This window comes from Acanthochromis polyacanthus, chromosome 21 (assembly GCF_021347895.1).
Source record: "Acanthochromis polyacanthus isolate Apoly-LR-REF ecotype Palm Island chromosome 21, KAUST_Apoly_ChrSc, whole genome shotgun sequence".
In the NCBI taxonomy this organism is placed as follows: domain Eukaryota; kingdom Metazoa; phylum Chordata; class Actinopteri; family Pomacentridae; genus Acanthochromis; species Acanthochromis polyacanthus.
The window spans coordinates 16,890,513-16,915,350 of record NC_067133.1 but is presented as its reverse complement, the minus strand read 5'-3'; the positions used below and the strand labels follow the sequence as shown (position 1 = coordinate 16,915,350).

The window sequence follows — 24,838 nt, the reverse complement described above, 5'->3', positions numbered from 1 at the left end:
CATTGGTATCATGAAAACACAGGGACTGTGGTAATGGACAGAGAAACAGCCTTTTCCAGGCAGTTACTGGATATAATTCAGTGTAATTCTCAGGTGTATTAGTGGAGTATATGCAAAAGTGCTGCAGGTTCTGCTGAGGAGGTCAGTTGAGTAGACTTCCTACATACATATGTCTACTCAAAGTGGTTTAGGTGACTTTTTTGAATGTTAATTTGTTTGCGATATGTCAACATTCAATTACACCTGAATGTCTAAACAAGAAAAAGGATGAAGTGAGAGGAAATGGTGAGTTGTTGAGAAAAAAACAATATACCTTCTTCACAGCTGCGCAGCTTCTTTTCCAGCTCCACACCCTCCTTCTCCAACTGAGCCAAGTTTGTCTCAATATCATTCAGCTCCCTTTCGATCTGCTCCGCTGGAATATGATAAGACTTCACCTGATGTAAAACAAAGTCAAGTAAAGATTATTTTAATTTGAAAATTCTGACTTTGGCCACTTTAATGTAAAGAAGGTCATTCAGTTTTCTTACTAGGAATGTAATGAAAGCATATTTGGAGAGCTGTTAATTAATCTCTTAAGAGACTTAATGGAGGGAACTTACAGAGGGTGACCTCATTTCGGTCCTGGAGGCGTTGGTGGGTGACAAATACTTTCCCTTTTTAGCAGCTAAGAGGTAGATAAAATAGGATTAGATAGTCCTTTCATGGCAGCTTTTCAGAAAAGCATTGTCACATATGACTTCACCTGGTTTATTTTCAGTTTTTTTAAAATATGACTGCTCATATGAAATCAACAAGATGGTTGAAGCCATGTATGTGTGGCTTTGATGACATTTTTTAAAATTAGAAGAGGAAAAAAAAAGGTGGGAACCAACCTGATGGATTTCCGTAATTGGCAGGAGCAGTTGTTGGAGAGCTAATAGATTCCAGAGCTGGCGGTCTGGGTGGGGATTTCACAGGCGAGTGACTCCCATGTTTAAAACCTAAAATAAGGACAGGAGGCTTTACATGATGCAGATCTGCAGCTCAAGAGGTTCAATCTGCAACACAATTTTCTCAGTTTATTTCTCAAATTAAATAAAGTCCACGACTTCAACAACTTCTGATTGGTCAACTTTTGACATTCATCGTCCTCTATCAACTTTAGTGATCATTCACTACTTCCCCCCACACTAACATGAGTCAAAAATATAATGGTCAATAGATTTTGTTGGGATTGTAGTGGAATTTGGTACAGACCCTCATGTTCCCTTCAAAATGAACTGTGGTTGTTTGGGTGATCTTTGGACTTCTTATCAAATTTTACATTTTTCCAATACATTGGCTATGACCAAAAAAAAACTACTTAAGGTTTAATCTGCAAAATGTTTTTCTCCATTTACTTCTCAAATTAAATAAAATCGACAACTTCAGCAACTTTAATGGTAAGCCTTTACATATTTTCATCATCCGTAGGGGATGAAACATATTGAATTTGGTGATCTATTGACCTTTTCTCCGTTGCTGCCATTAGGGTTCACACTAATGGTTTTGAGTGAAATGCGTCAACAACTTTTGGAAGGATTTCCAAAAAGTGTGGTACAGACCCTCATGTTCCTCTCAGGATGAACTGTGATTGTTGGGGTGATCCCTGGACTTCTTATGTAGCAGCATTACTGAGTCATATTTTTATATTTTCTAATAAATTTGCTATGACCAAAAAACTACACATAAGGGTTTGATCTGCAATACGTTCATCGCTATTTACTTCTCAAGTTCAATCACAAAGTCCATGACCTCAACGAATTTTGATGGGCAAGTTCTTGCGCAGACATTCATGGTTCCCAGAGGATGAATCCTATAGACTAGTGAGTCACTGTTTTCTCCAATGTTGTCATAAGGTTCACACTCATGGTTTTGAGTGAAATATGTCACCTTTTGAAGGGCTCTCCATGCAATTTGGTACAGACATTCATATTTCCCTCAGAATGAACTGCAATTATTTCAGTGAATCTTGGACTCCTCATGTAGTAGCATTACTGGGTCAAAATGTAACATTTTCCAACACCTGGGCTATGACTGAATACCTACAAGAAAAGCATTCAGAGAGCCTAGTACTCCACCAAGACTCCTCAGTCGGTTTAGGATTTCTGTTGGATAAAATCTTTTAAAAATTCATGGTCCACAGAGGTCGATTTGTAGTAGGGTCACAATTATGTGATCGTCAGCAAGCAGCTGACGTAGCGTTCACTTTTTGTCACAGTTACAGTGATACAGAAATGTTTAACTAATCTGTGGATCCAGACTATAAGCTGCATCACTGTCAAAATCAAATCACTTGGTCCTTGTGCTGTTTCTGACCTTCCCTGAAAATTTCATCTACCAGTAAATCCGTTCATCCGTTTTTGAGTAATCTTGCTAACAGAGAGATATACAGACAAACCAGTGGCAATTGTCACAACTCTGTTGTGTTCCTTGGCAGAGTAAATAAAAAAAAACATTCTATTAGCTCAGCGGCACTTTTTTTATACATGCAAATGCCAACCTTCCATTTTTCGCTAAAAAAAAAAAAAAAAAAAAAACGTTTCAGAGTTGCTAGTAGCTGTAGAATCATTCGTGTAAACATCTTTTATAAAGTGTGAGTAAAAGTCGATGAGGCTAGACACTATTCAGATTTTGCATTTGATTTAATCACTTAATGCTGCTCGTAACAGAACTGTGCTGGGATTTCAATATGAAAAATCACACATTGTCTCTATAACTGACAATAATAGAATTTTTAATTGCCAAGACAAGCTGAAAGTACAGTTTCAAGCACTAACCTTCATAATGATGCACGTTCCAGGCTAAAACTAATTGTGCAAACATGCCTCTTTTTGATATCCAAACCTCAAACAACAAAATGTACTATGCTGACCGATAAATGTCTTTTACTAAAATGTAAAGATGTGTCTCACCTCTTCTGTCGGAGCCAGGTGCAGCTTTCCCTGGACGGTCTTCAGTAAAGCGTGCAGCATTAAACACCGCTAAGTTAACTAAAGGTCCTGCAGGTGTTGGAGCCAATGAAGGCCTTGTTGTGCAGACAGAGGCATTAGAAGGAGTCGTGGGCATGAATCCAGGTGTATGCTCAGTAAAGGCTTCAGGTTCAGCATCTCTACATGTGAGAAACAACGAAATGGACCCTTTAAGACTGTGTGAAAAGTACATTATCTATCCAACACAGATGGAATACACCATTAGGCTGGGTAAGAATGAAAATATATAAAGAAAAGGCCTCACCTTATATTTTCTAATATTAAAAGGGGATGAAGGCAGTGGTGAAATCATCAGCAGGGGTTAGAAATGAGAAAATCTAGTGTTAGAGTAGGAAAAGTTTCGGCGCAGCTCCATGATTCTGTATTCAGGAGAGTGAATAAGCTCAGAGTTGTGCAACGGAGAATCTTCAAAGGCAATTTCTGTCCACTTGTGTGACCTTTCTACTTCCAGTGATGTGAGAAAGTTATTGAGCAACAGTCATTATTAAAATAGCAGAGCATACTTACTTTAGTCCAAGCTCAGTTCTCACAGGTTTGAGTTTTGTTTGCCACTCGCGGTAGACTGGATCTGCAGAAAAATACGAGTGAAAGACCAGCGGAAATATAGTTAACGCTGCAGTTACATTACTCTGATTGTCGGTTAATTTGTTAATATTTTAAGATAAGAAAAAAGTGTATACTGTAAAAAATGTAAATATTCATAGCTTAACTGCAATTTTTCTGCAACAAATTTACAGATTTTCCTGCTCTTGAAATACGGACAATATGTAGTAAAATCACAGAAAAAAATGATCTACCTGTTGACAGTAAAAAAAAAAACACAGGCCACAACTGTGAATTACATCCACATGAAAAATCTTTGCTTTCACAGATTAGACTGAAGTGTCAGAGTGCAAAATTACCCTGTTGTACTATATCAATTTTTTAAAAATAATTTATTTTGCATATATTCAAAATGAAGGCTAGAACAACAATAAATAACATTTTAACTGATACTGTACAGATTTTTAAAAAATATTTTTGCCATGACCTTCATGTGTTTATTTATTTATTTAACCGTTTTTGAATGTTACAATATTCCACCATTTTTAAAAGTATTTTTTTCCGGAACAATTACCAAATTTTTTTATTTTTTTTCCATTTTATTTTACAGTGTATTTTAAGTTCCCAGAGCCCAAGATGATGTCTGTCAATGTCTTGAGGAAAGCAGCAAACCTTCACATTAAATCAAACGTTTGACACTTTTGCTTGATAAAGAACTGCGAACTTTCAAAACTGGTGCTAATGATTACTCAGTTAAACAACTTGGTTAGTTTGCTAATTGTTTTAGCTCGAAATTAAAGCATAATGACTCGTCCTATACTTTATCTGTCATGTTTAACAAGTGCTGAAATTATTCCTCATGTCAAAATAAGTGAGAAGTTAGTGCGCTGCCGTTTATCTGCTTCAACAGTGGCGTGCAGGCTCATGTAAACAACAAACAAAAGGCTCCCTTGACTCTTCCTTGTCACACTCACCTGAACAGCTGATAATGAGAGCAGCTACGGGTTTCATTATCTCTCACAACAATGAACTGAAGTGACTCATCCTCACATCCGCATCTGTATTAGACAGCCTGATTTCCCAAACAGGTTGGAGTAATGTTCAGTCTTTATACGGTTACTTTTTTGGTTACTTTTATGTAAAAACAGCAAAAAAATCACTGCTAAATATAAAACTGTCTGAATACCCTTCACAATAAAACTTCCAGTAATTGTGTTTCTGTCTACAACCCCTCTGACACCCCGCACATGCACGTCCATCCCAAGAGACTGACAATTCAACTATGAAAGTTCATTAGCGTAAGACAGAAATTAAAACGTCAGCTAACAGCATGCCGGATGCACCGGCTGTATAAATAGGGCAAAAAAAATGACAAAAGGGCTTTGTTTTCTATGAATGTGTGAGACAGACAGAGAGAGAATAGGAGGGGAGGCGCAGTGGATGCTGGCTAGATGTCAAATAATGGATCAAGAACAAGTGAAATGAATTTAGGGGAGCTTGCCTTTGGCAGTTTTGTGTACAGTTGTTGGCCTTGTGTTGTCTTTGTTGATGGCCTTTAGACATGGCGATTCCTTATTGTTTGTCTGGCTGGTGGAGGCCTGTCCTCCCCAGTTTCCTGCTGGGCTTTGGCTGCATTTATCCTCTCTCAGACCAGGGCTGTCGGCTGAACTTGGCTCATCACCAAACCTGCAGAGAGAGAAAGCTCCTCGCCATCAGCCGCACACAGAATGGGAACGACTAGAAATATTCAGATACAGCAAATGACAGCCCTATTCATGGGCACAGATTGTATACGGGCTCACCGTCGCGCCGCTGATCGGATGGTGAATGGGCGCTTGTTGTTATTGTTGCAGTTTTCCTCCGCCAATTTCTTTCCAATCACCCCTCTGGCCCGGCTCTTCTCATCATCAACACTCGCTGCGACCTTTGACCTTCCTGAAACACTCAAAGGCTCCTTCCTGTTACCGGTTGAGGTTTCAGGAACTTGCGGAGCAGCCTGGAAAAACTTCTGCCGGGCCGCCTGCGTCCTCTGTGCTGAGGCCGTCCAGGATGGGGAAGGTGGAGGTGGGCTGCCTGGCTTCAGAATGATGTTCGGTGAAGCCGACAGCAGCAGAGAGGGGCGCGGTGCAGGCTGGGTCTGGCTGGCACTGTTTGGTACAGCTGGTCCGTTTTTGATCGCGGCATCCGAGGTTGAAGGCTTGAAATTGTTCTGGTGGGCGTTACAGACGAAGGTGTCTGGATTCTTCCCAGGTTTGTAGCTTCCTGCATGAAGCACGCTGGAGCACTCGCTGCATCTGGTGAGGGATTTTATTAACACGGAGCGATTCATTGAATAATCACCAGTACATAAAAACAGTGGTAGTAATTAATAATGATTAATTTCATACTTGAAACAGCTTCTGTGATAGAGTTTGCCTTCAACAAAGTGCCTCTGGACCAGATGAACGTGGCTCTTGCATGCAACGCATTTGCTATTGAGAGTCCCGTTTTTGTTGGTGTTCTCTGTCAAAACCACCTTCTGTAAATGAAAAGCAAAAGGGAGTTAACGACTTAGTGTCACATTTTTATTCACAATAGGTTCATTTTTCAGCGCATTATAAAGTCCTGCACCTCTATGGAAACAGCACAACCCAGGCTGGAAGTCAAAAATGTCTAATGTGCAATGGAAAAAAAAAAAGGTATAATGACGAAAATCGGAAAAATTAAAGTTTAATTTTTTGGATTATTTTTACAAAAAAAATTGAAAAAAAAAATTGGAATCAATATGTGCAAGATTTTTCAAAATGCCCACAGGTGCTACCAGTACTGGGAAATTAGTGGCCATTTACTACCTACAATTTAATCTTCTACTATCTGTACTGTGCAGTTCAGCTGACAAGTCCTTCAAATTAAAAGTCCCCACTAATAGTGTCCTTGCTTTTTATACAATCTGTTTAAAACTGTGGCAAATTTTCAATGAGACATGTACAATGACATGATTTTGATGAAATATCATTATTTAAAACTTTTAAATATTTTTGACAGAAAAGCTTGACACAGGTGAGTAGTTCAAGGACCATCAGAAAGTTGAAAATCGAACTATTCTTATCATTTTTACAGCTTATTGTTCTAAAAAAAATATGGAATATTGACAATTTTTGTAAAGATAACATGCCTGTCAAACCAGTTAGAGGGTTTAAGGGTTCTGAAGGCTGATATTTACTTAACCTATTGTATAGGAATATACCATGTGTATATTGTAAACACTGCCTGATGAAATGTTGTCCGACATCCTTACTGACCTGAGCAGCAGCTCTGGCAGGCTTGGGTGAGGTCTGCGCCATGCGAGTGGAAGGTAAACAATTCTCAATGGCGGTTTTAGACACAAAGCTTTTGGCAACAACTGGGAGATTTTTCTTCTCTGATGGCTCCTCCTTGGAGCCCTCTGCTGGCCTTTTCACACCTCCCACTGAGGACAAGTAAAACACCATTAGTGTCAAACAACCACAGCGCTGCACAAGAAAGAAACAACACCCCTCAGCGTGTGCTCGAGAGAGAAACATGCAAGAAAAAGCTTTGAATTGAACAGCTCAAGCTTGTCTACAAAGTTACTAGAGCCGTTTTTGAAGCAGAGATATTCTCACTGGGAGGCCGTCCTTTGAAGTAGTTGTAGTACTGGGAGACGTAGGTAAGAATGCTCAGCCTGTCTGGGATCCGTAAAGCCACCATGTCTTCTGCATCTAACAAAGCTGGGATCCCCAACTTCTCCTCTGCCACCTGAAAAGCCTTGAAAGAGAAGGGGAAAAAAACAGCACGTTTAACCACATTTCTTGTCAACAAAGAAAGCAGACCCAAAGCATTTCTTTGCCACATGAAAACAAAGCATTCACAGGGCATGCCGACTCCTACAACTGTAGCATGTGTAAACATGTCAAACAATACAATTTACTTTAAATAGACCAGCAGTATTCTGTGGCACGGCCCAGGGAGGTCTGAAAAAGGCTGTATAATGAATAGCACAGTTCCTGTGAGCTGGTAGGGATAAGAAAGAGGATGGAGGGAGCAGGATAGCAGGGCATTGTTTAGGATAAGCCTGGACATGCTCATTAAATTTAAATAAAAGCTCCTTCTGAATACCAAATGTGCTGATATAAAAGGAAAGCACAAAACATAAAGAATCCGAGGATGTATTTTGCCGGTTTTTTTCCTGCTACAAATGCACACAACTCCTGAAATAACCACCTGTAAGAAACGTGACACTGTTCATGAAATATAGAAGAGCGCGAATTACTGCAGCTCTCATGTTTCAGTGCAGGGAGCATCTTCAGCAGCTGATCACAAGTATGATCAAACACACCATTCACCGGCGACAAATCTGTTCTTCTTGCACTCAAGAAAGTATACATCAAGTGAACCGTCATCATGCATCAGGATCGAGTGGCGGATGACAGCAAGCCTCATTCAAAATGGATAGAGAGCCTCTCCCAGTGGGCTCGGGTTAGTCGCTGGAACATCCAAGACAACACGGAAGTCATACAGAGCGCATACTGTAGCACGCTGCAGGTCACAGGAAGCCGGGGAGATGGCAGAGGACTAAATAATGGAGAGGTCCCGGCTCACGCAGGGGCTAACAAAATAAGGACACAGGCAGAGTAGTTGTAGAAAATGGGAGTGGAAATTAGCATTAGGCTTTTGAAACAGCTAAATATTTAACTAATCTGCTGCATAAATGCCAAAGCAAGAACAAATACAGTGAGTGTGTGTGCCATCATGTATCCGGGGTTAATGAAGTGCATGTTTTATGCTGCATCAGATTTTGCAGTTCGAGTATGAAGTCTGCTCCTCTCAGCGAGACAAAAGGTTGAACAGCTTGACATACATCTTACCAGCCTGTTGTTCTCGAACACATCCTCTTGTCGGAGTGAGTCATAGTCTCTGAGAAACACAGTGAGGAGAGAGAAGTTAGATATGCAGGGTCAGGAAGGGAGGGGGTAAAACTCCCTGAGGAATACATAAAAATGTTAAAAAGTTACATTTTTTTAAAGGCATTATATGTCTGGACCTCCTGAGAAGAAATATTCTAAATAAAAGCTTTAACACTCTAAATGACTGTGTGTTAAGATTAGGTGAATTAAACAAAAACTAATATGAATAAAATCACTTTAAGGTGTATAACAAGCATCAAAGACAAGAAATAAGAAATCAGTGTATCATTTATGTGTAAAGTTTTTAGTTTAACCGGAGCAGAATTTGACCCACTTTCCCAAAGTAAAAGCAGAAACTACAAGAAATCACAAACACAAACGTTGCACCGGTTGGATCAGCTCAGTCACATATTCTGTTTAATTTCTTCACCAAACTCCAGCCAAATCGCATCAGATTTCACACACTTCAAATAATACTCACATCAGGTCCGGTCTGTATTTGTGTATAAGCGCGCAGAAAGCCAGTCCGTTCCTGAACGAGGTCGTCATGTTGGTGATGGAAACATCTCGGTAACCGTCACACTGCAGTTTACACCACTGCTCCAAAGCCTTGATGGCAGCCATGACTCCAGAAACAACACAGACAAAGAGTGCAACAGGCGGCAGGTCTCGGTGCGGAGGAGTCAGAGGAAAAGAAAAACAGTGTCTCAGTTGTGGGTTTGACCGTGAACTGCGGCGCTGCAGCTGCGTCCTGTTTCCTTCTGAGCGTCGCGGATCTCCGGGACGAGGAGCTGCTGCTGCTGCTGGTGGTGGTTTGTGTTTCTCAGCTCATTACGCTAATTAACACCCACTGCAGACTCGCCATTCACCGCAGTTGCATAAAAAGCATCCACGAAAGTACATAGTTGTAGTTGTCCTGATAATCCACGCAAGGAAATCCTGCAAAAGTTTTCCATTCTATTGTGCAGCATTACTGTAGAAATTGATCAATTCAGTAAGATTTAATTGAAATCCAGTTGTGGTCATACACTAGCGTTCAACAGTTTGGGCAGGTAATTTCCCATGAAATCTCACACGTTTGAAAAAGAAAGTTTTTGTGTTTTCACGAATGATCTAACATTTCACTGGAACACTATATTTGGCTTGTGGGTTAGACCACTCTGTCACTAAAATCTAGACCATAAAATATTATATTTGTTATGTTATTTACTTGCACTACTGTTCAAAAGTTTGGGGTCACCCAGACAATTTCATGTTTTCCATGAAAACTCACTTTTATTCATGTGCTAACATAATTGCATAAGGATTTTCTAATCACCAATTAGCCTCACAAGACAAAGTAGCATTAGAACACAGGAGTGATGGTTGCTGAAAATGTTCCTCTGTACCCCTATGTAGATGTTCCATTAAAAAACAGTCTGCTGTTTCCACCCAGAATAGTCATTTACCACATTAACAATGTCTAGACTGTATTTGTCATTCCTTTAACGTTATCTTCATTGGAAAAAAAATGCTTTTCTTTCACAAATAAAGACATTCCTGAGAGACCCCAAACTTTTGAATGGTAGTGTATATCGACCTCTTGTCCAAGCTTTTAACCACATATATAATACAAAGTAAAATTCAGTTAATTCACACTGATGTCCGAAAGTTGAGTAGACAACAGTGAAAGATACACTCCAAAAAGTAATTCAATTGATCTGTTCCCACCAATTAATTAAATGGATGTTTGCAAGACCAAAAAAAAAAAAAAAAAAGATTTAGGCAGTCCTTTCAAGTTGCAAACATTATTTTTGATAAGCTAGGTTCATTAACTTAATATTGTGTGTAAATGAAGAGGAAATTTATAAATAAGTTGATTTTAAGCAAAGTTTAAGTTGAGGTAACTTAATAAATTGCCTTGATAACATTATAATTCTTCACCTTGAGTCCCCCACAAACTGCTAATTTGGATCTCCCTTTCAAGTGGCCAACATTGTTTTGATGAGTTCTGTTGCATCAACTTAATATTGTGTGAACTTCAGACTCAAATTTCTGCATTAGTTGATTTTAAGCAAAATTTAAGTTGAGGTAACTTAATAAAATTGGCTTTGTAACTTCATTTTTCTTCACCTCGCCTCAAAAGTGGAGCTTTAGATAATCATTTCAAGTTGTGAATGTTGTTTTGATGAGTTGCGTTGCTTCAATTTAATATTGTTTGTAGTTTGAACTGCATTAGTTGATTTAAAGCTAAATTTCAGTTAAGCCAACTTAATGAAATCAATTAACTCTACGTTTCGTCACCTTCAGTTCAGGGTTTTTAGTCCCAATAATTTACTGATTTAGATAATCCTTTTAAGTTGAAAACCTTATTTTTAAAGGTTGTGTTGCATCAACTTAATATAGTGTGCATTTAGACTCAAATTTTTTTTTGCGTTAGTTGATTTTAAGATAAATTTAAATTGAATTAGCTTAATAAAATTGACTTTATAACCTAATTTTTGTCACTGCCCCCCAAAAATGCAGATTTAGATAATCATTTTAAGTTGTGAATGTTGCTTTGATGAGTTTTGTTGCATCAACTTAATATTGTTTGTAGTTTGAACTCAAATTTCTGCATTAGTTGATTTAAAGCCAAGTTTAAGTTGAGGTAAGTTAATGAAATTGGTTTGATAACTTTATGTTTCTTCTCCTTCAGTTCAAGTTCCAAACATTTGCTGATTTAGACAATCCTTTTAAGTTGCAAACATTACTTTTGATGGGTCATGCTGCCTCAACCTAATACTGTGTGCAATTTGAACTGCATTCGTTGATTTTAGGCTGAAGTAGCTTATTTTTCTTCACTTTGAGTCCAGGAGTTTAAGCGTCCTCCTCTATCTTATCGGGTGGTTCAGGCTAATAAATGGCTAATAAATAAAGATACATTTGACTGGAGTGGAAAATTTATTCCCATTTACTCAGTGTAGTTTGTTGTTGGAACATAATTTCATTAAACATTTTCATAACTCAAAAAAGAAAGCTGCAAACTGTTGCATTATTTTTTGTTGTTGTAAAGTATAAACTTTTTCTTTTTTACACTGGTGCGGGATTTCTTCTGTCCTCCTAATATATGACCTTTGGGTACAATTATGACAGATTTTGATCATTTTATTGCCTCTAGTAGTCTTTCCTTTTAGAATTAACTCCTCCTGTTTCAATAGATTTCTGGATTTCCTATGTGCCTGCTGCTTTTTTGATTTTATTTTATTGGATTTTGTTGGTGAGGCAAAGACTCCAACTTATTTGCCACCACGTATAACTAATGAGCCACTGTATAGTGATATGACAGAGTGTTTTTATAAACGTTGCATGGCTATAATGTATTCAGTGAATGCTTTGTGAAAATTATCTTTTAGGCTCCAGTAAAGATGAAATTCGCTGCAGGATTTATTCAGTAGAAAACACCAAACTTGTTATCTCTGCCAGCATATATATGTATGAGAAGAACTATCTGTGACATGCATTGTTGTTTTTTTAACCTCTCTTTTCTTTGTGTGGGACCTAATTGGGGACTAATTGAGGCCAACTATCCCCATATAGGAATTCTGACCTAATTAGCCCATATCGCGGTGTCCCATAAAATCCTGGCAAAAAACTTGGAACTTGATTTCTCAGAAACTTTCATATAGGAAACTGATTATGAATTATATTTTAGAAATTATGAGAAAGCTCACAAAGTCATTCCACCTTTACGGGAGGAAACAAAATAACTCAATATGCTTCTCTGACCCATTTTGAAAAGTAGCTCCAAATCAAATTTGACCCACAGACCTCATCAGTGAGCGTTCAAACCTCTGACATGGGGAATGTAATTAGTGTGAGACCAGAGTTGAAATTGAGTCTTTGAATTGTGAGCGACCCACACTGACCTCATTCATTAAAACCGGCCACAAATACTGTAAGACATGAATTGTTTATTAATTGTCACAAGAGGACTCGGGAAATTTCAGCAAGGCTAAATAGGTTTAAAAAGTTTAAATGATTGCACACAACAAATAAGAGCGTGTGACTTGATTAGAGTAAGAAATGATTTCAGTTGTAGCCTTTTATAAACAATAACTGCCTGTTGTGTTGTCTGAAGTGTGTTGTCTTGCCTGTCTGAGGATGTCCTCATGCCCAGAAGGGGGCAGTGTCACACTGCACTGTTAAAAGACAAGTCTCACCACTCCTAAGTTGTTGTCAATGCATTAAATAACAGCATTAGTATGTTTTCTATGCAAAAAAATATGGAGACATGAAGAAACTGTTCACAGAGTTTGACCTAGAATTAAGAAAGCACATAATTACATCCCTATCTACACCTGTACGCATGATTTTGGACAATATTAACATACAATACTGGATAAATATTGTGCGCGGCAGTGAAAGACACACATTTAAGGACACTTATAGCTGTCAGTATATTAAATCTTTGATGCAGTTCATCCTGTGATCTATATACTGTACAGTCAGTGTTCATGATTTCATTTTCCAGCTATTTCCATTGTTTCCTGCGAGGACGTGCGGCTGCATGTCGACATCCTGCCTGTCTGCGAAGGTAACCCAAGAGGTCAGCGATGAGCTTGTCATTACTGAAATCATTTAGACATTGTTTGACTGTATCCTATTTCAGGGCGCCCAGATAAACTGAAATGATAAGACGTCAACATTTGTCATTATCTGTTAAAGCCCCGAGCACAGATCGTGTAGCATTCATTCAGATAGATATCGTCCGTCATATATAAGTTGTACTGAAAACCAAAATATAGTAATCCGCCAGTTGTTACATGAAGTACAGTGTTCTTATGTTTGTATGGGAAAAGTTCCCAGCAGGAAATGTCATAAAAGAAGTTAACTGGAATGTAATATAAAAAGGATTTTAAAAATACTGACATAGAAATATTCAGCTAATGTGGCTAAATAATGAAGCTCCCCATCCTCTTCCATGTCAAAATGATGCTCCTGTGTATTTTTAGGGTTTTATTAATATTATCTGTACAAACAGGAAGAAGGGAAATGATCAGTCATTGTGCGTGGCATCGGTTTCCTGTGTTTGTGGCTGTGTGTCACCTCCTGACATGCTTACGGAGCTGTGGATCTCGGCCTCGTGTTCCCTGGCTTTGGCCCTCAGCTTGGCGATGCTGCAGCAGCGGAGCTCCTCCGAGCTCGGCCTCTCCCACTTCCCCGACCTCGAGGTCAGGGGCTGCATATGCACGCTCAACACTCCACTCGAAGCTTTTGTCCATGGATAATTTTGTCCTTCCTGTTGTCTCTCCCAGTGCTCACCGTCAGAAGTTTCGGTCTGTTTGAAACTTTTGCCGGCTTTCTCAGGCATTTCATCATCGTCTCTTTTGACATAAGGCCCTGCGAGTTGGCCTTGGAGCTTCAGCTGCCGTCTCATCTTGGCACGACGGTTTTGAAACCAAACCTTCAAACAAATAACGAGATATTTGTGTAGAAATAGAAATTATGAGGGGAATATAAATAATGAAAAAAACTTTGTGCACAACTTCCAAAATGATTACAAAGTATTTAGCCAAGAATTCTTGGTTCTAAGTTAAATAAAACCTGTACTGACTTTGATCAGGTAATTCCTGTCAACTAACATGCCGATGATGTATTTTGCACTTGCAGTGACACAAGAAAAACACAAAAAAAACAGTATGTAGTAAAAATAACTTTGGAGAATACAGATTTTGCCTGACTAACTCTGGCTGCTCAAGTCTTAAATTGGTTTCAGCTGAAACTCTAAATGCAGTTTTGCACAGACTGAAGATTTAAACCCATCTCTTACTGTGTGGCTGTGTTGGCCCATACTGACAAGTACAACAAGGACAGACTCACAAGTGATAGTTTCAATACACATATATTAATGTGAGTATTGTGCAAAGACAAAAAGCTATCCTTTAACTCTTATGTTGTCTTAAGGTCAAAAATAAACTGCCGCTATGTTTAACAGCAGAGAACACCCCCTAAATGACCTTTTCTCACTGTGAAATTTAATGACAAATTGCAGTCACAGTGAACTAAAATGCACGCGCACACACACACACAATGAGAAACTGAGTTTATGTATGCTACTGATTGATTTTAGAAAAATGTCAACTTACATGTGCACTGTTGTCTGCCCTCGAAAATGCATTCAAAGCTACTTTCTGCACATTTCTGGTGCTTTCTTAGGATATACAAGTGTTATCTCTTGCTAAACAAATAATGTTTACAGCTATGCAGTACCTTTAGCAGCAATGATAGCGAAAATAAACCTCCCCTTTAGTAAAGAAAACAGCTATAATATGTAAGATGTAATAAAAACGAGTGGGGTCCACTGATTAAATACAGTCTTTCTGCCCTCTGGAAGAGCATAAAACCCAGAGATGCACAAAGTGTGGGATGCCTGACAGGTTGGTTCTTCATGTAAAAGAGATTTTGGGTTGAAAATTCAATTAAGCTGCTCTATTTTAGAGGCTCAGTGGAGGTGGGTTATTTTTGACCCTTAGGACAAAGGTCGTGTTAAGACCACACAAGGGTTTAAGATATGCTGGATTTATACTGGCAGAAATACAATTTTACATGTTCTTACTGTTCCACAATATGACATTCTGGAATTAACTGTGGCTTTATTGGTTTCATCCACCCATCGCAAGTTGGTAGCAATGCCGAGGAGTCTAATTTGCACACTGTAGAGAAAAATTAATATCTGTTGAATGAGTACAAAGTGAACAATCCCAGCAGGAGCTCAGTCTTCCAATTACCTGTACTCTGGCCTCAATGAGATCCAGTCTGAGGGCCAGGGCTTCCCTCATGAAGATGTCTGGGTAGTGGGTGGTCTCGAAAGCTTTCTCCAGCTCCTCCAGCTGCCAGCTGCTGTAGTTGGCCCGTGCACGACGCTGCTTCACTGGCCTCTGTTCATCTGGAAAGCACAGCGCGAGCACCAATTACACAATCGCCAACGGGTGACAAGGAACTAATGGCTCTAGATTGGATAATTAGCGCAGCAATCATTAGGCCCACTTTAACACTGCTTGATAATTGATTGTTAGTTACGAGCTGTTAGTCAGTCTTTTGTAAACATTTACACTGCGATCAGATGGCGCTCACAGACTGTCTTAGAGACTGTGGACATGTCGTGCCAGTTTGGCTCTATCTGAACAGTCTCATACAAGTGTCAGTTTCCTGTTTTTTGCTGTTTGAACTCACCTATGCTCTCTGTGAGCGGCCCCATCCCAACCGCCTGTGTGGCCAGCAGCAGAGCTTCCTTGCATGGCTCCGGCTGCAGATAATTCCTCAGGGATTCGTAGCTGATGAAGGGCCCCGGGATCAGGATTTGAGGCTGAGAGCCCAGTCTGCTCGGAAATGCAGGGAAAAAGTGAGCTGCAGGTGAGTGGAAAACTGCAGGAAGAAGAGTGGAAACCAGCTGCCCCGGGCCAAACATGTCCAAGCTATAAAGAGTCCAAGATTTCAAGGCACTCCACTGAAAATGGCCAGGGCGGCTTCTAGGGGGAAGCTGGTGGAACGGTGAAACGCATCCCAATGTCCAGGGTAAAGAAAAATGGCAGACAGTGAAACAATTACAATGCTAAATGTGTCCACTTGAGCTGCTGTTTGGTGCTCAGCACAAGTAGAAGGTGTTGCCTGAAGAGGAAAGGTAAGACTTGAGGAGTGGAGGTGGTCTCACCTGAGCTTTCTTCTCCTCTCCCCTCCTCTTCAGATCACATGACATGCAAACAGACAGCAGGACTCGCTTCATGGGACGGAGCAGAAAATCCGACCTGTGATTCATCTCTCAGTATCACCCCATTAGCGTTTACTGCATTTGTCACTAGTTTTCTTTTCTTTTTCTCACATCCTACATATGCCCTGAACTTCTTCTACCCAGAACAAGTTGCAACATCTTCTGAAATTTCAATGTTTCAAGTGTGACTAATGGGAGCCGAGTACATTGTGAGGATGTTTATGCTCGTTTCGACACACACACACACACACACACACACACACACACACACACACACACACACACACACACACACACACACACACACACACACACACACACACACACGTCAAACACTGAACTCTTACCTGACCAGTTTAACGGTTGTCAGCAATAATAAGATCAAATCACTGGAGCAGTAATGAAAACAACTGTTCAGTTCTTGAAGCAAAAGAAACAGATTTCAGGAGAAATACACCACCTGAAGGTTTATTTGCCGTTTTGTAATCCCTGCTAATAACCTGGGATTTACTCTGCTGTTGATTTTATTGTATTTCTTTCAGTAAAGTGATGCTTTATTTCTAAATCACCAAAGATCAGCTGTGCATCATGTCAACCTTTAGAGCAATGAACTTAATCATCAGCAGCAGTGTAGCGCAAATCCCTATTTAACATAACGCTACAAATCCATTAACTGAAAATTAAACCAGGAATGAAAATCTGCTTTTATTTAATGCTTGGTATGCTCTGTTGTTTCAGACTGATCACATCTTTTTGTCATCTTTCTATTTGTAGCTTCTACATCATTTGGTTCTGGGTGTGGTGACTTCTTGACATCATTATAAACCTGGGTGGTCTTTGTATCGATTTCATTAGCTAAAAAACCTTCTGAATTACCTCATCAACCGTTGGATGGATTGCCTACAAATTTAAGATATACATTCATGGCCCCTGAGGATACAGCCCAGATTCCTCTACCCCTAGAATCAACCTGTAATAACTCTGCCGATCTCTTATATTCATGTAGCACCATTATCAGCCAAAGTTCTAACATTTCCAATGCTTTGCTTTGTGACTGAATACCAGCAAAATGAACTACAAGCACATCAATCTGAAAATTAGCATGCTGTCTATGCTTATACAGTATGATGACAAGCCTCAAATTGTTACATTTTACCAAAACAAGAAACACACTCAGAGAGCGCAGTACTCTGCCAAGGCTGCTCAATTGTTGTATCATTTCCGATGGATGAAATCTTCAAAAAAAAACAGTGTCAGAAATCACAGCACTATAGAATGTGGCCATTTGATACAGATGTACCCTAAAAAAAAATGACATTGCACTGAGCTCAGGCACATGTTATGCATGTGTATTTTATATACGGATACCGAATCAAGTGACTTAAATATGTAGCCGGTGGCGGGAATTGATGGGACTTGGAAACACCAACAATTTAATCACTAGTTCCTTGCATCATTTCCGACACATAAGTCCGCAACAGTTAATTTGTAGTAGGGTCATAATCATGATTGTCAGCAGGCAGCTGACGTAGTGTTCACTTGGAGTCATCGTTACAGTGATACTGTGTCGCTATCGCGCAATGATACAGAAATCTTTACCAAATCCGCAGATCCAGACTATAAGCCGCATCACTGCCAAAATCTAATCTCTTGGTCCTTTTGTCATTTCTGACCTTCTTTGAAAATTTCATCCAAATCTGTTTGTCTGATTTTGAGTAATGTTGCTAACAGACAGACAGACAGACAAACAAACATACCCGATCGTCACATAAGTCCGCTGAGGCTTCGCCTCCTTGTCGTGGTAATAAACTATCATGAGTGTGTTAAAAGTATTTATTTACCTGTTTAACAGTGCCATGGAGCTGCTGCTGCGTTTATCAGTCTAATAGTCTTTTTTCATTGGACTGCTGCAACATGTGTCTGTACAAGATCCTCATCAGGAAACCTGTTGATGACATGATGAACGCTTATTTCAAGAGTAGCACATTGACACTCTTTGCTTAAACACCCTTTTAAAAGCTTTCGTAACCAAAACTTAAGCAAGCAGCTAAGTTACAATAAAAGAAACACACTAAACTGTCAGAAAATGATCACAATAAAGGAATAAACTCCCATTAAATGGTCAGCTCAAACAGAAAACTTCTGATTTGTGGTATGCTGGCACAGTCTCTCCAATTGAAACATGTGTATTAGATGCTAAGCAGTGAGATGAGGAGGAACCTGAAGAAATCTCTAGTCATGGTGAAGTATTTATGTCATATTATGTGTTTGTTAATAACTGATATGTGCAGAGGGGGAAAAAAAGTGCTAATATATTATTACCGCTGCTGGAAAGTATTAAGTCAGTAGTCAAAGTGTTACCAAACACTTAGAGGATTTTCCGTCTCAGATCAAAGCATACATATCAACACATTAACAGCCAAGACAGGAAGATTATTAACACTTTTTTTCCCCCCTTTGAGTAAGGCAGCTGTAGCTTAGCGCTGATGGATCCGTGATGAGATGATCGCCAGCACTGCCTGTGTGAATTAAACACAGGTGTGTCAATTAATCCAAAGATACATATCACCCAACAACGTACCTCGCTAACTGCTCATCAAGCTCAGATGGTGAAAAACACGCTGCTGTCAGTGTTGTCACAACTGAACCGGCACCCTGAGGTGGCTTTGATCAGGCCGGGATCTCTGCAGGAACCAGCTGAGGTGAGTCACAGGATGGTCATTCCTACAGCGAGGACTGCAGCTCCGTCACCTGTGTGGCCCTTTCATCTGCACCTGTTCAAACACTAAATTAAAGCCTCAGTGGACGCAGTAAAGAGGTCAGGATTAGCAGTTGAGCAATTTGGATCTCTTTAAAGCCTGAGTTGAAACTGAAAGCTGATATTTAGGTGAAGTCGACTTTGTTTTTTATCAAACTTGCACTGTTTTCCCCATAATATGATCTCCTGGCTTCAACTTCAACAGGAATGAAACCCAATCTAATAAAACATTCTAGCATTCGCATCTATTAATCTGAAAAAGCTGCTCTAGCTACACAAATAATATCAAGCAATAAACATTTTGCAACTTTACACTGAATTAGTTGATTAAAAAAACAGATTTTAGTGGTACTTCCCATTTGTGTGGACAGACAGAGATTGAAAGAAATCATTCCTTGGCTTTTCAGGGAAAAAGAAAATAGATTAGAAACGTCTGCTTTGAGCTGTGGCTAAATAAACACCGTGTGTGGTGGGACTGACGACCGAATAGCCATTTTCGTTTGTCCCTGGCACACAGACAGTTCCGGGGATTTCTGGTCTGTCTGAAAGTAGACCCCCTTTCCCCACCCTCAAACTACTGTGTTTGTCTGTGCCTGGGTCCTTTAATGCCCATTGATCCAGATAATCGGGGACAAAATTGGTGAAAAACCAGTGGGGGAGGTTCTGACAGTAGCTGCTCTAAAGGCCTGCTCATGGATAATTGAAGGAGGCATTAGGACAACAATAGTAATGGCTAATGCCAGGTTGTATTGGTATTTTGGCTTCCCTGAATGACACGGCAGCACTGGAGATCTAAAATGGCAATCATCGCATCATTAGCAGACGTTTAACAACAGGGACAGAATGTGCATTATCTGTGGGTTTAGCGAGTCACCGGTGGGATGCCCTTCGCACGTCTTTAGTTTCAAGTGGACTTGTCCAAGCTTGTATTCATTCATTGCACATTTTTAAACAAGGACACAGAAAATCCCCCCCAAATGTGCATTTTGGGATCTTGAAGTCGCATGGATGTTTGACATTCACTGTGTAAGATAAAGGAAATGCAGAGTTTACCGTGAGAAGGCTGTTTGACATGGGACAGCTCCTGTGGCTAACCTTAAATTAGGGTTTGAGTGCAGACAGATTAGAAGTCAGTCCTATACGATATAAAACTTAAACCCTTGAGAAAAGACTCAGCTTAAAGGTCTGAAGAGGATCTTGAAGCAAAAATATTATCAATCATTTGGAACTGGCGAATCTAAGTCAAACATTCACTCTGTTTTAGCTCCATTTTGGGTCTCCACCACCTCTTACGAAGAATATCTTGCTAAATTCTCCACGCCAGCCAAAGCAGCACGATGTTAACTGTCTCTATCATGTGTTTGGTGCTGCGCTGGTGGTGTACAGTGAGTTTATAAAGATTTACCACTGAAAACAGCTGCTGGCTAAGGCCGAAAATGATGCTATTCCAACTGTGAGTCGGAACCAAAACAAATAAGTTGGAACTCCCTACATGTCTCCGGAAAGCTAAAGGGAGATGCTATTTTCGGTTAAGAGAAACCTTATTCACATTTTCATCTAACAAAATGATATTATACAAATATTGATAACAGCTGCATCAAAGGGGGAAAAAACGCTCAATAACGAGGTGAATCACAATCAGTTGTAAATATCTACATAAAACTGTTACCAAGACTCTTATGTTGACATAAAATACTTTTTAAATCTGGATTTCGTTGCGGAAAAACACTTCCAATCGAGTTGAAATCCAAATTAAATGATGTCAGCTATTTACCCAGACCTTTTTTTTCCTTGACAGACAAGGCTGAAGTGGATTAACCATCACACTGTGCCCCTCAGTGTGAGAAGATACCATCTGATATAATGGAGATCATGAACGCTGCACATTATTATTCTTGCTCATCCACTACAATGGCACTTTAGCTCATAAAACAAGAGTTCTGCCAAATGTCATAGGAAGATGGATGATAATCGTCAGCTCCACTGTCATGGGAATATATCTATCTGGTGTAATTTGCAGGCTGGAACAGCAATGAGCACAGATTCAATATTTAATGAAAGTGTAAGTGAAGCTTAAGGGTTGTCACTTATGCCTCCGCTCTTAATGACATGTCACATTTTCATACTTATCGGATTGGGTCAATCTTAACTGCAATTACTGGCTTCATTTCTTTTTAATTCATTACAAATGTTGAATCATTTCAGTTGTCCACCTCTGTGCAAACACGTCGGAAATGTATTCTCGGGCTGCTTGAATATGTATTTTAGTGTCAACTGCCTGCCCAAACTTAGGCCTAAAATCTATTAATGGAAGCGTGGATTGGTATAATTCAATCAACACACCTAAAATGTGTTTGTAACTTGGAGAAAAAGTGTATTTCATGGCTGAGGAAGCCCCTATGCTTGGTGTCCCACTCTCCCTGGTAATAGTATCCCACAGTGAGCAGGTTGATTGTTTTAGTCCTGGATCACTGGCCATGGGATAAACCTGAGAGCCCAGCCTGCTTTTCATGTCAAAACCTTCAAGGGAAAGCGGCCACAATCCAAGAGCAATCACACTTGAGACATCAAAGTGCCAGGGAGAAGAGAGGCGAGAGATGGTCCGCGTTTTTTTTTTTTCCTCTCTCCATGCAAGCCAAGTGCAACTCAAGCGTGGAGTAAGAGGAGATGATCTAAGACGAGGGTGCCATTGAGAGGAAGACGGAGAGCAGACAGATGTGCATGGGCAGGTAGCGGCACATCGGGGCCCCTCCTGGAGCTGAGAGAGACACCAAGAAGCCTCCGCTGGCCGCATTCCTGCTTGCTGCTCATTCACTGTCCACTTTCACATGGGCAGGAAAACCCAGTGGTAAGCAACATGCAACTTCACAAACACTTGCAGGGGCCAAGCTGGAGGAAGTGTTTAGATCGTTGAAACACATCTTTAGAAGTAATTCAAACTGTTTGATAAAAGTGGGGGGAAATCACAGCTATTATGAGCAAAAGAGCTCTTAAAAGTATCAAAAGTCCAAATTCTAATAGGTGTTAGCAGAATTGTTTTCATCTGTTGGAGGTGGAGTTAGTTTTAGCTACTACTTTAAAAATTGTGCATTAGTCCAGCGGTTCCCAACATGGGATTTTGGCATTAATTGGGGAATTAAAAAAAAAAAAAAAAAGACACAAATTTAGGACTTCTGTCGTTTTCTCTCTTTTTTTGGTTTTTGAAATAGTAGCTCCAACTAGTTTCTGCTTTTTCGTAAGAGTTCATACCTCCCTAGTCACAGAGTTAAATAAATGCACGTACTTACTTTCCTGTACTCAAAATATTATAGAAAAGTAATAGAAAATACTTAAGTATTATCAGCAAAAAGGCTCTTAAAAGCATCAAAAATGCACATACTGATAGAATAATGTGTTCAGAGAACTTTACTGTTTCAAAGTTTTGTTGAGGTTGAGCTAGTTTTCATGGCCGTTTCATGAACTTAAATTTGTCCAGTGGTTCCCAACATGGAGGGTTGACGTGGTTAACTGAACTGGGTAGGAAAAAAACAACATATTTTGGACTTTTTACTCTTCTTTTTCATTTTAAAAAATATTAGCCCTATCTAGCCACTGTTTTTGATAAGTGATTGTGACTTATTAGCCAAAGAGTTTCACATTTATAGCATTTTATTAAGTTTAACAGTGGTTTCTTTATGTAATCTTTTAATTTGAAATGTATCATTTTCAAATATGGTACATAAAACTAGTCAAAAATACCAAAGTATCAAAAGAGAAAGTACACCTTATGCACATACAGATAGAACAATGAAGACCTTTACTAATTAAACTGGTTAAGGCAGAAGTATTTTAAATAATAGTTTATAAATGTGTAGATTAGTCGTGTTGTTCCTCACACAGGAGGTGCAAAAGGATTGTGAATGTAAATACATTTCTTTTTTAAGTTTTCGCTCTTCATTGTCATTATATTTTGAAATATTAGCCTCATTTAGCCACCGTTTCTGTACAGAAGTCCTGATTCAGGAGCCAAAAAGATTCACATTCAGGGCCTTTTAGTAAGTTTAGCATTCGCTTTTTATAAAAACTGTTAATCTGAAACACCCACCTAAAAACAGTACTCAAAATAACAAATGTAGTTACTTTCCTGCATGCAAAATGGTACATCAAAAACACTATTATTATCAGCAAAGTGCTCGTAAAGCATAAAAAGGGAAAGTGCTGCTAAGGTACAAAATTATAACAAAATGTGTGAATATCAGCTGTTCGAGGCGGAACTAGTACTAGTTACTACTTTATAAACTAGTAAATTGGTTCAGTAGTTTCCAACAGGAGAGGCTGATGTGGGTAGAAAATAAAACAAATTTGGGAGTTTTTGCTATTTATTGTCATTTTGTAAACATATTACTCCCTTCTCGCCACTGTTGTACTTTTTTTTTTTTTAACTAAACATTCGCTTTTTATATGTAAACTCTTAATCTGAGATGCCCACCTCAAAATAGTACTCATATAAATGCACATAGCTTTCCTCTAGCACAAGAAATATGCGGTATGAAAATAGCAAAATGTTCGAACAAGCATTTAAGTCCTAGCAGCTGCATTCGAGGACACTGAGCCTGGCATGATGAATAAAGGCAGCGGTTGTTAACTTGTCAGTGGTCCATCAGACTATTCAGCAACAGGCTCTCCCCCACCACCTCTTCCTCGTTAGCTGTCACTCATCTCTGTTCCGCCTCACTGCTGTCCAGCCAATAGGATGCTGGCGCCCGACCAAAATCCCAAGCTGCTAAGACTTGTGTAGCGAGTTGATTGATAACCATAAACAGAGCTTTTGGCTAGTTATAGGACACCATACAGGTGCAATTAACACATCAAACGGCATCAGCATTGAGACGAGAGCAGGTACGGTGTCTGATTGGCGAGACGTGATGCAGTTTACATACAAACAAGTTAATTACATGTGTAGATGTGGAATGGATGTGGGAATAAATATTCATGGCAGAGGATTTAGAAGGTTCTGAAGACATTTAAAGGAATTTACAATGAGCCGTCACAACACAGCCTGTCATTTCCCACAAAAAATAGCCTCATTTTATCAATGTTAGTCAACAAACCACCTTAAGATAGCAGTTTTTCACCATTTTTTAAATCACAAGCCTCTGTTTTACACTTTACAAGTAAACACTGCATCACTGCAATCCAAGACGAGCTGCTTTCAACCGTCCAGCCCATGTATCTCACTGATTGTCTCCTATATCTGAATGACAGATTCCACTGACCCACCAGTGTGGGCATGTCTCACCGTCACTGAGGATCCTTAACCACGCCGCGGCTTCATCTCCACGTCCGTCCGTGTAACAAAACACCAGCAGCACTCCGAGTTGTAAAATGGCCTACCCACATCCCATCTTCAAAGAACCCTTTGGTCTGTGTGATTGAACAATTATCGCCATGGTTAATTTACCATCAACAGGGACGTCCACTTTCCTCGTTCACCAGCATGCCCGCACATTGTTTAACTTATCCCTTTGACTCCATCAAGAGGTTTTCAGATGAAGTCACTGGCGCTGGGCAAAACAACTCACACTTTCATGGCAAAATGCTTTCCATCACAGCATGTGCATCACGCCTTTAATTTGTCTGTTACACCCCGGTGAAGAGCGAGTGCACATGTGACAGCTGTTTCCAGTTTTATCGGGATCCAAGAATTATTGGAATGAAATGGAACCTTACACCATTTATTCTTTTCCACCTCAGCCTTTTTTTGAGGTGCAAAAATATTATTCTGAAAGGTAATTATGGGCTCTTGCAAAATTTCTGTTTTTGCAATTGCAGCATGCAACTGCTTTATAGATTAAGTTGCAGTGAAATGTCTCCACTGAGGCTCTGAAGAACAACCCTTACTTGCTGTAAT

The 24,838-nt window shown here is 39.6% G+C and overlaps 2 protein-coding genes across 5 annotated transcripts in view; both read right to left on the bottom strand.

Moving 5' to 3' along the window:
• Positions 1 to 9,317, bottom strand: part of micall2a (mical-like 2a) — a 90,454-nt gene extending 81,137 nt beyond the window's left edge. For 2 of the 3 annotated variants that reach the window (XM_051941379.1, XM_022200323.2), the window contains exons 1-12: positions 8,943 to 9,316; positions 8,423 to 8,471; positions 7,181 to 7,322; positions 6,839 to 7,005; positions 5,945 to 6,075; positions 5,360 to 5,851; positions 5,059 to 5,243; positions 3,522 to 3,582; positions 2,937 to 3,133; positions 876 to 983; positions 603 to 667; positions 314 to 437 (exon numbers count right to left, since the gene is read on the bottom strand). In XM_051941379.1, coding sequence (XP_051797339.1) covers positions 314 to 437; positions 603 to 667; positions 876 to 983; positions 2,937 to 3,133; positions 3,522 to 3,582; positions 5,059 to 5,243; positions 5,360 to 5,851; positions 5,945 to 6,075; positions 6,839 to 7,005; positions 7,181 to 7,322; positions 8,423 to 8,471; positions 8,943 to 9,085 — 1,864 coding nt within the window. In that variant the 5' untranslated portion in view covers positions 9,086 to 9,316. Of the gene's footprint in view, positions 1 to 313; positions 438 to 602; positions 668 to 875; positions 984 to 2,936; positions 3,134 to 3,521; positions 3,583 to 5,058; positions 5,244 to 5,359; positions 5,852 to 5,944; positions 6,076 to 6,838; positions 7,006 to 7,180; positions 7,323 to 8,422; positions 8,472 to 8,942 lie in introns of all 3 variants that reach the window. The other variant, XM_051941378.1, reaches the window with a different exon arrangement.
• Positions 9,318 to 12,373: 3,056 nt separating this feature from the next.
• Positions 12,374 to 24,788, bottom strand: si:dkey-43p13.5 (visual system homeobox 2). Of its 2 annotated transcripts, XM_022200325.2 has the most exons (5): positions 18,772 to 24,788; positions 18,032 to 18,135; positions 15,656 to 15,801; positions 15,211 to 15,368; positions 12,374 to 13,886 (listed from the first exon to the last, which is right to left on the bottom strand). In XM_022200325.2, the coding sequence occupies exons 2-5, from the start codon at positions 18,046 to 18,048 to the stop codon at positions 13,479 to 13,481; spliced, it is 729 nt and encodes a 242-aa protein (XP_022056017.2). In that variant the 5' UTR covers positions 18,049 to 18,135; positions 18,772 to 24,788; the 3' UTR covers positions 12,374 to 13,478. The 2 variants fall into 2 exon arrangements, with proteins under 2 accessions (XP_022056017.2, XP_022056016.2); XM_022200324.2 differs by lacking the exons at positions 18,032 to 18,135; positions 18,772 to 24,788 and having other exon boundaries at positions 15,656 to 18,020.
• Positions 24,789 to 24,838: the final 50 nt, after the last annotated feature.

What these genes read in the sequence shown, in the direction of transcription:
- si:dkey-43p13.5 (XM_022200324.2), bottom strand. Translation starts at nt 15,890, where the DNA reads ATGTTTGGCCCGGGGCAGCTGGTTTCCACTCTTCTTCCTGCAGTTTTC. An exon ending in GCCGCTCACAGAGAGCATAG is followed by an intron (nt 15,369 to 15,655) that starts GTGAGTTCAAAC and finishes TGTGCTTTCCAG; the next exon opens with ATGAACAGAGGCCAGTGAAG. An exon ending in TCATTGAGGCCAGAGTACAG is followed by an intron (nt 13,887 to 15,210) that starts GTAATTGGAAGA and finishes ATTTGTTTGAAG; the next exon opens with GTTTGGTTTCAAAACCGTCG.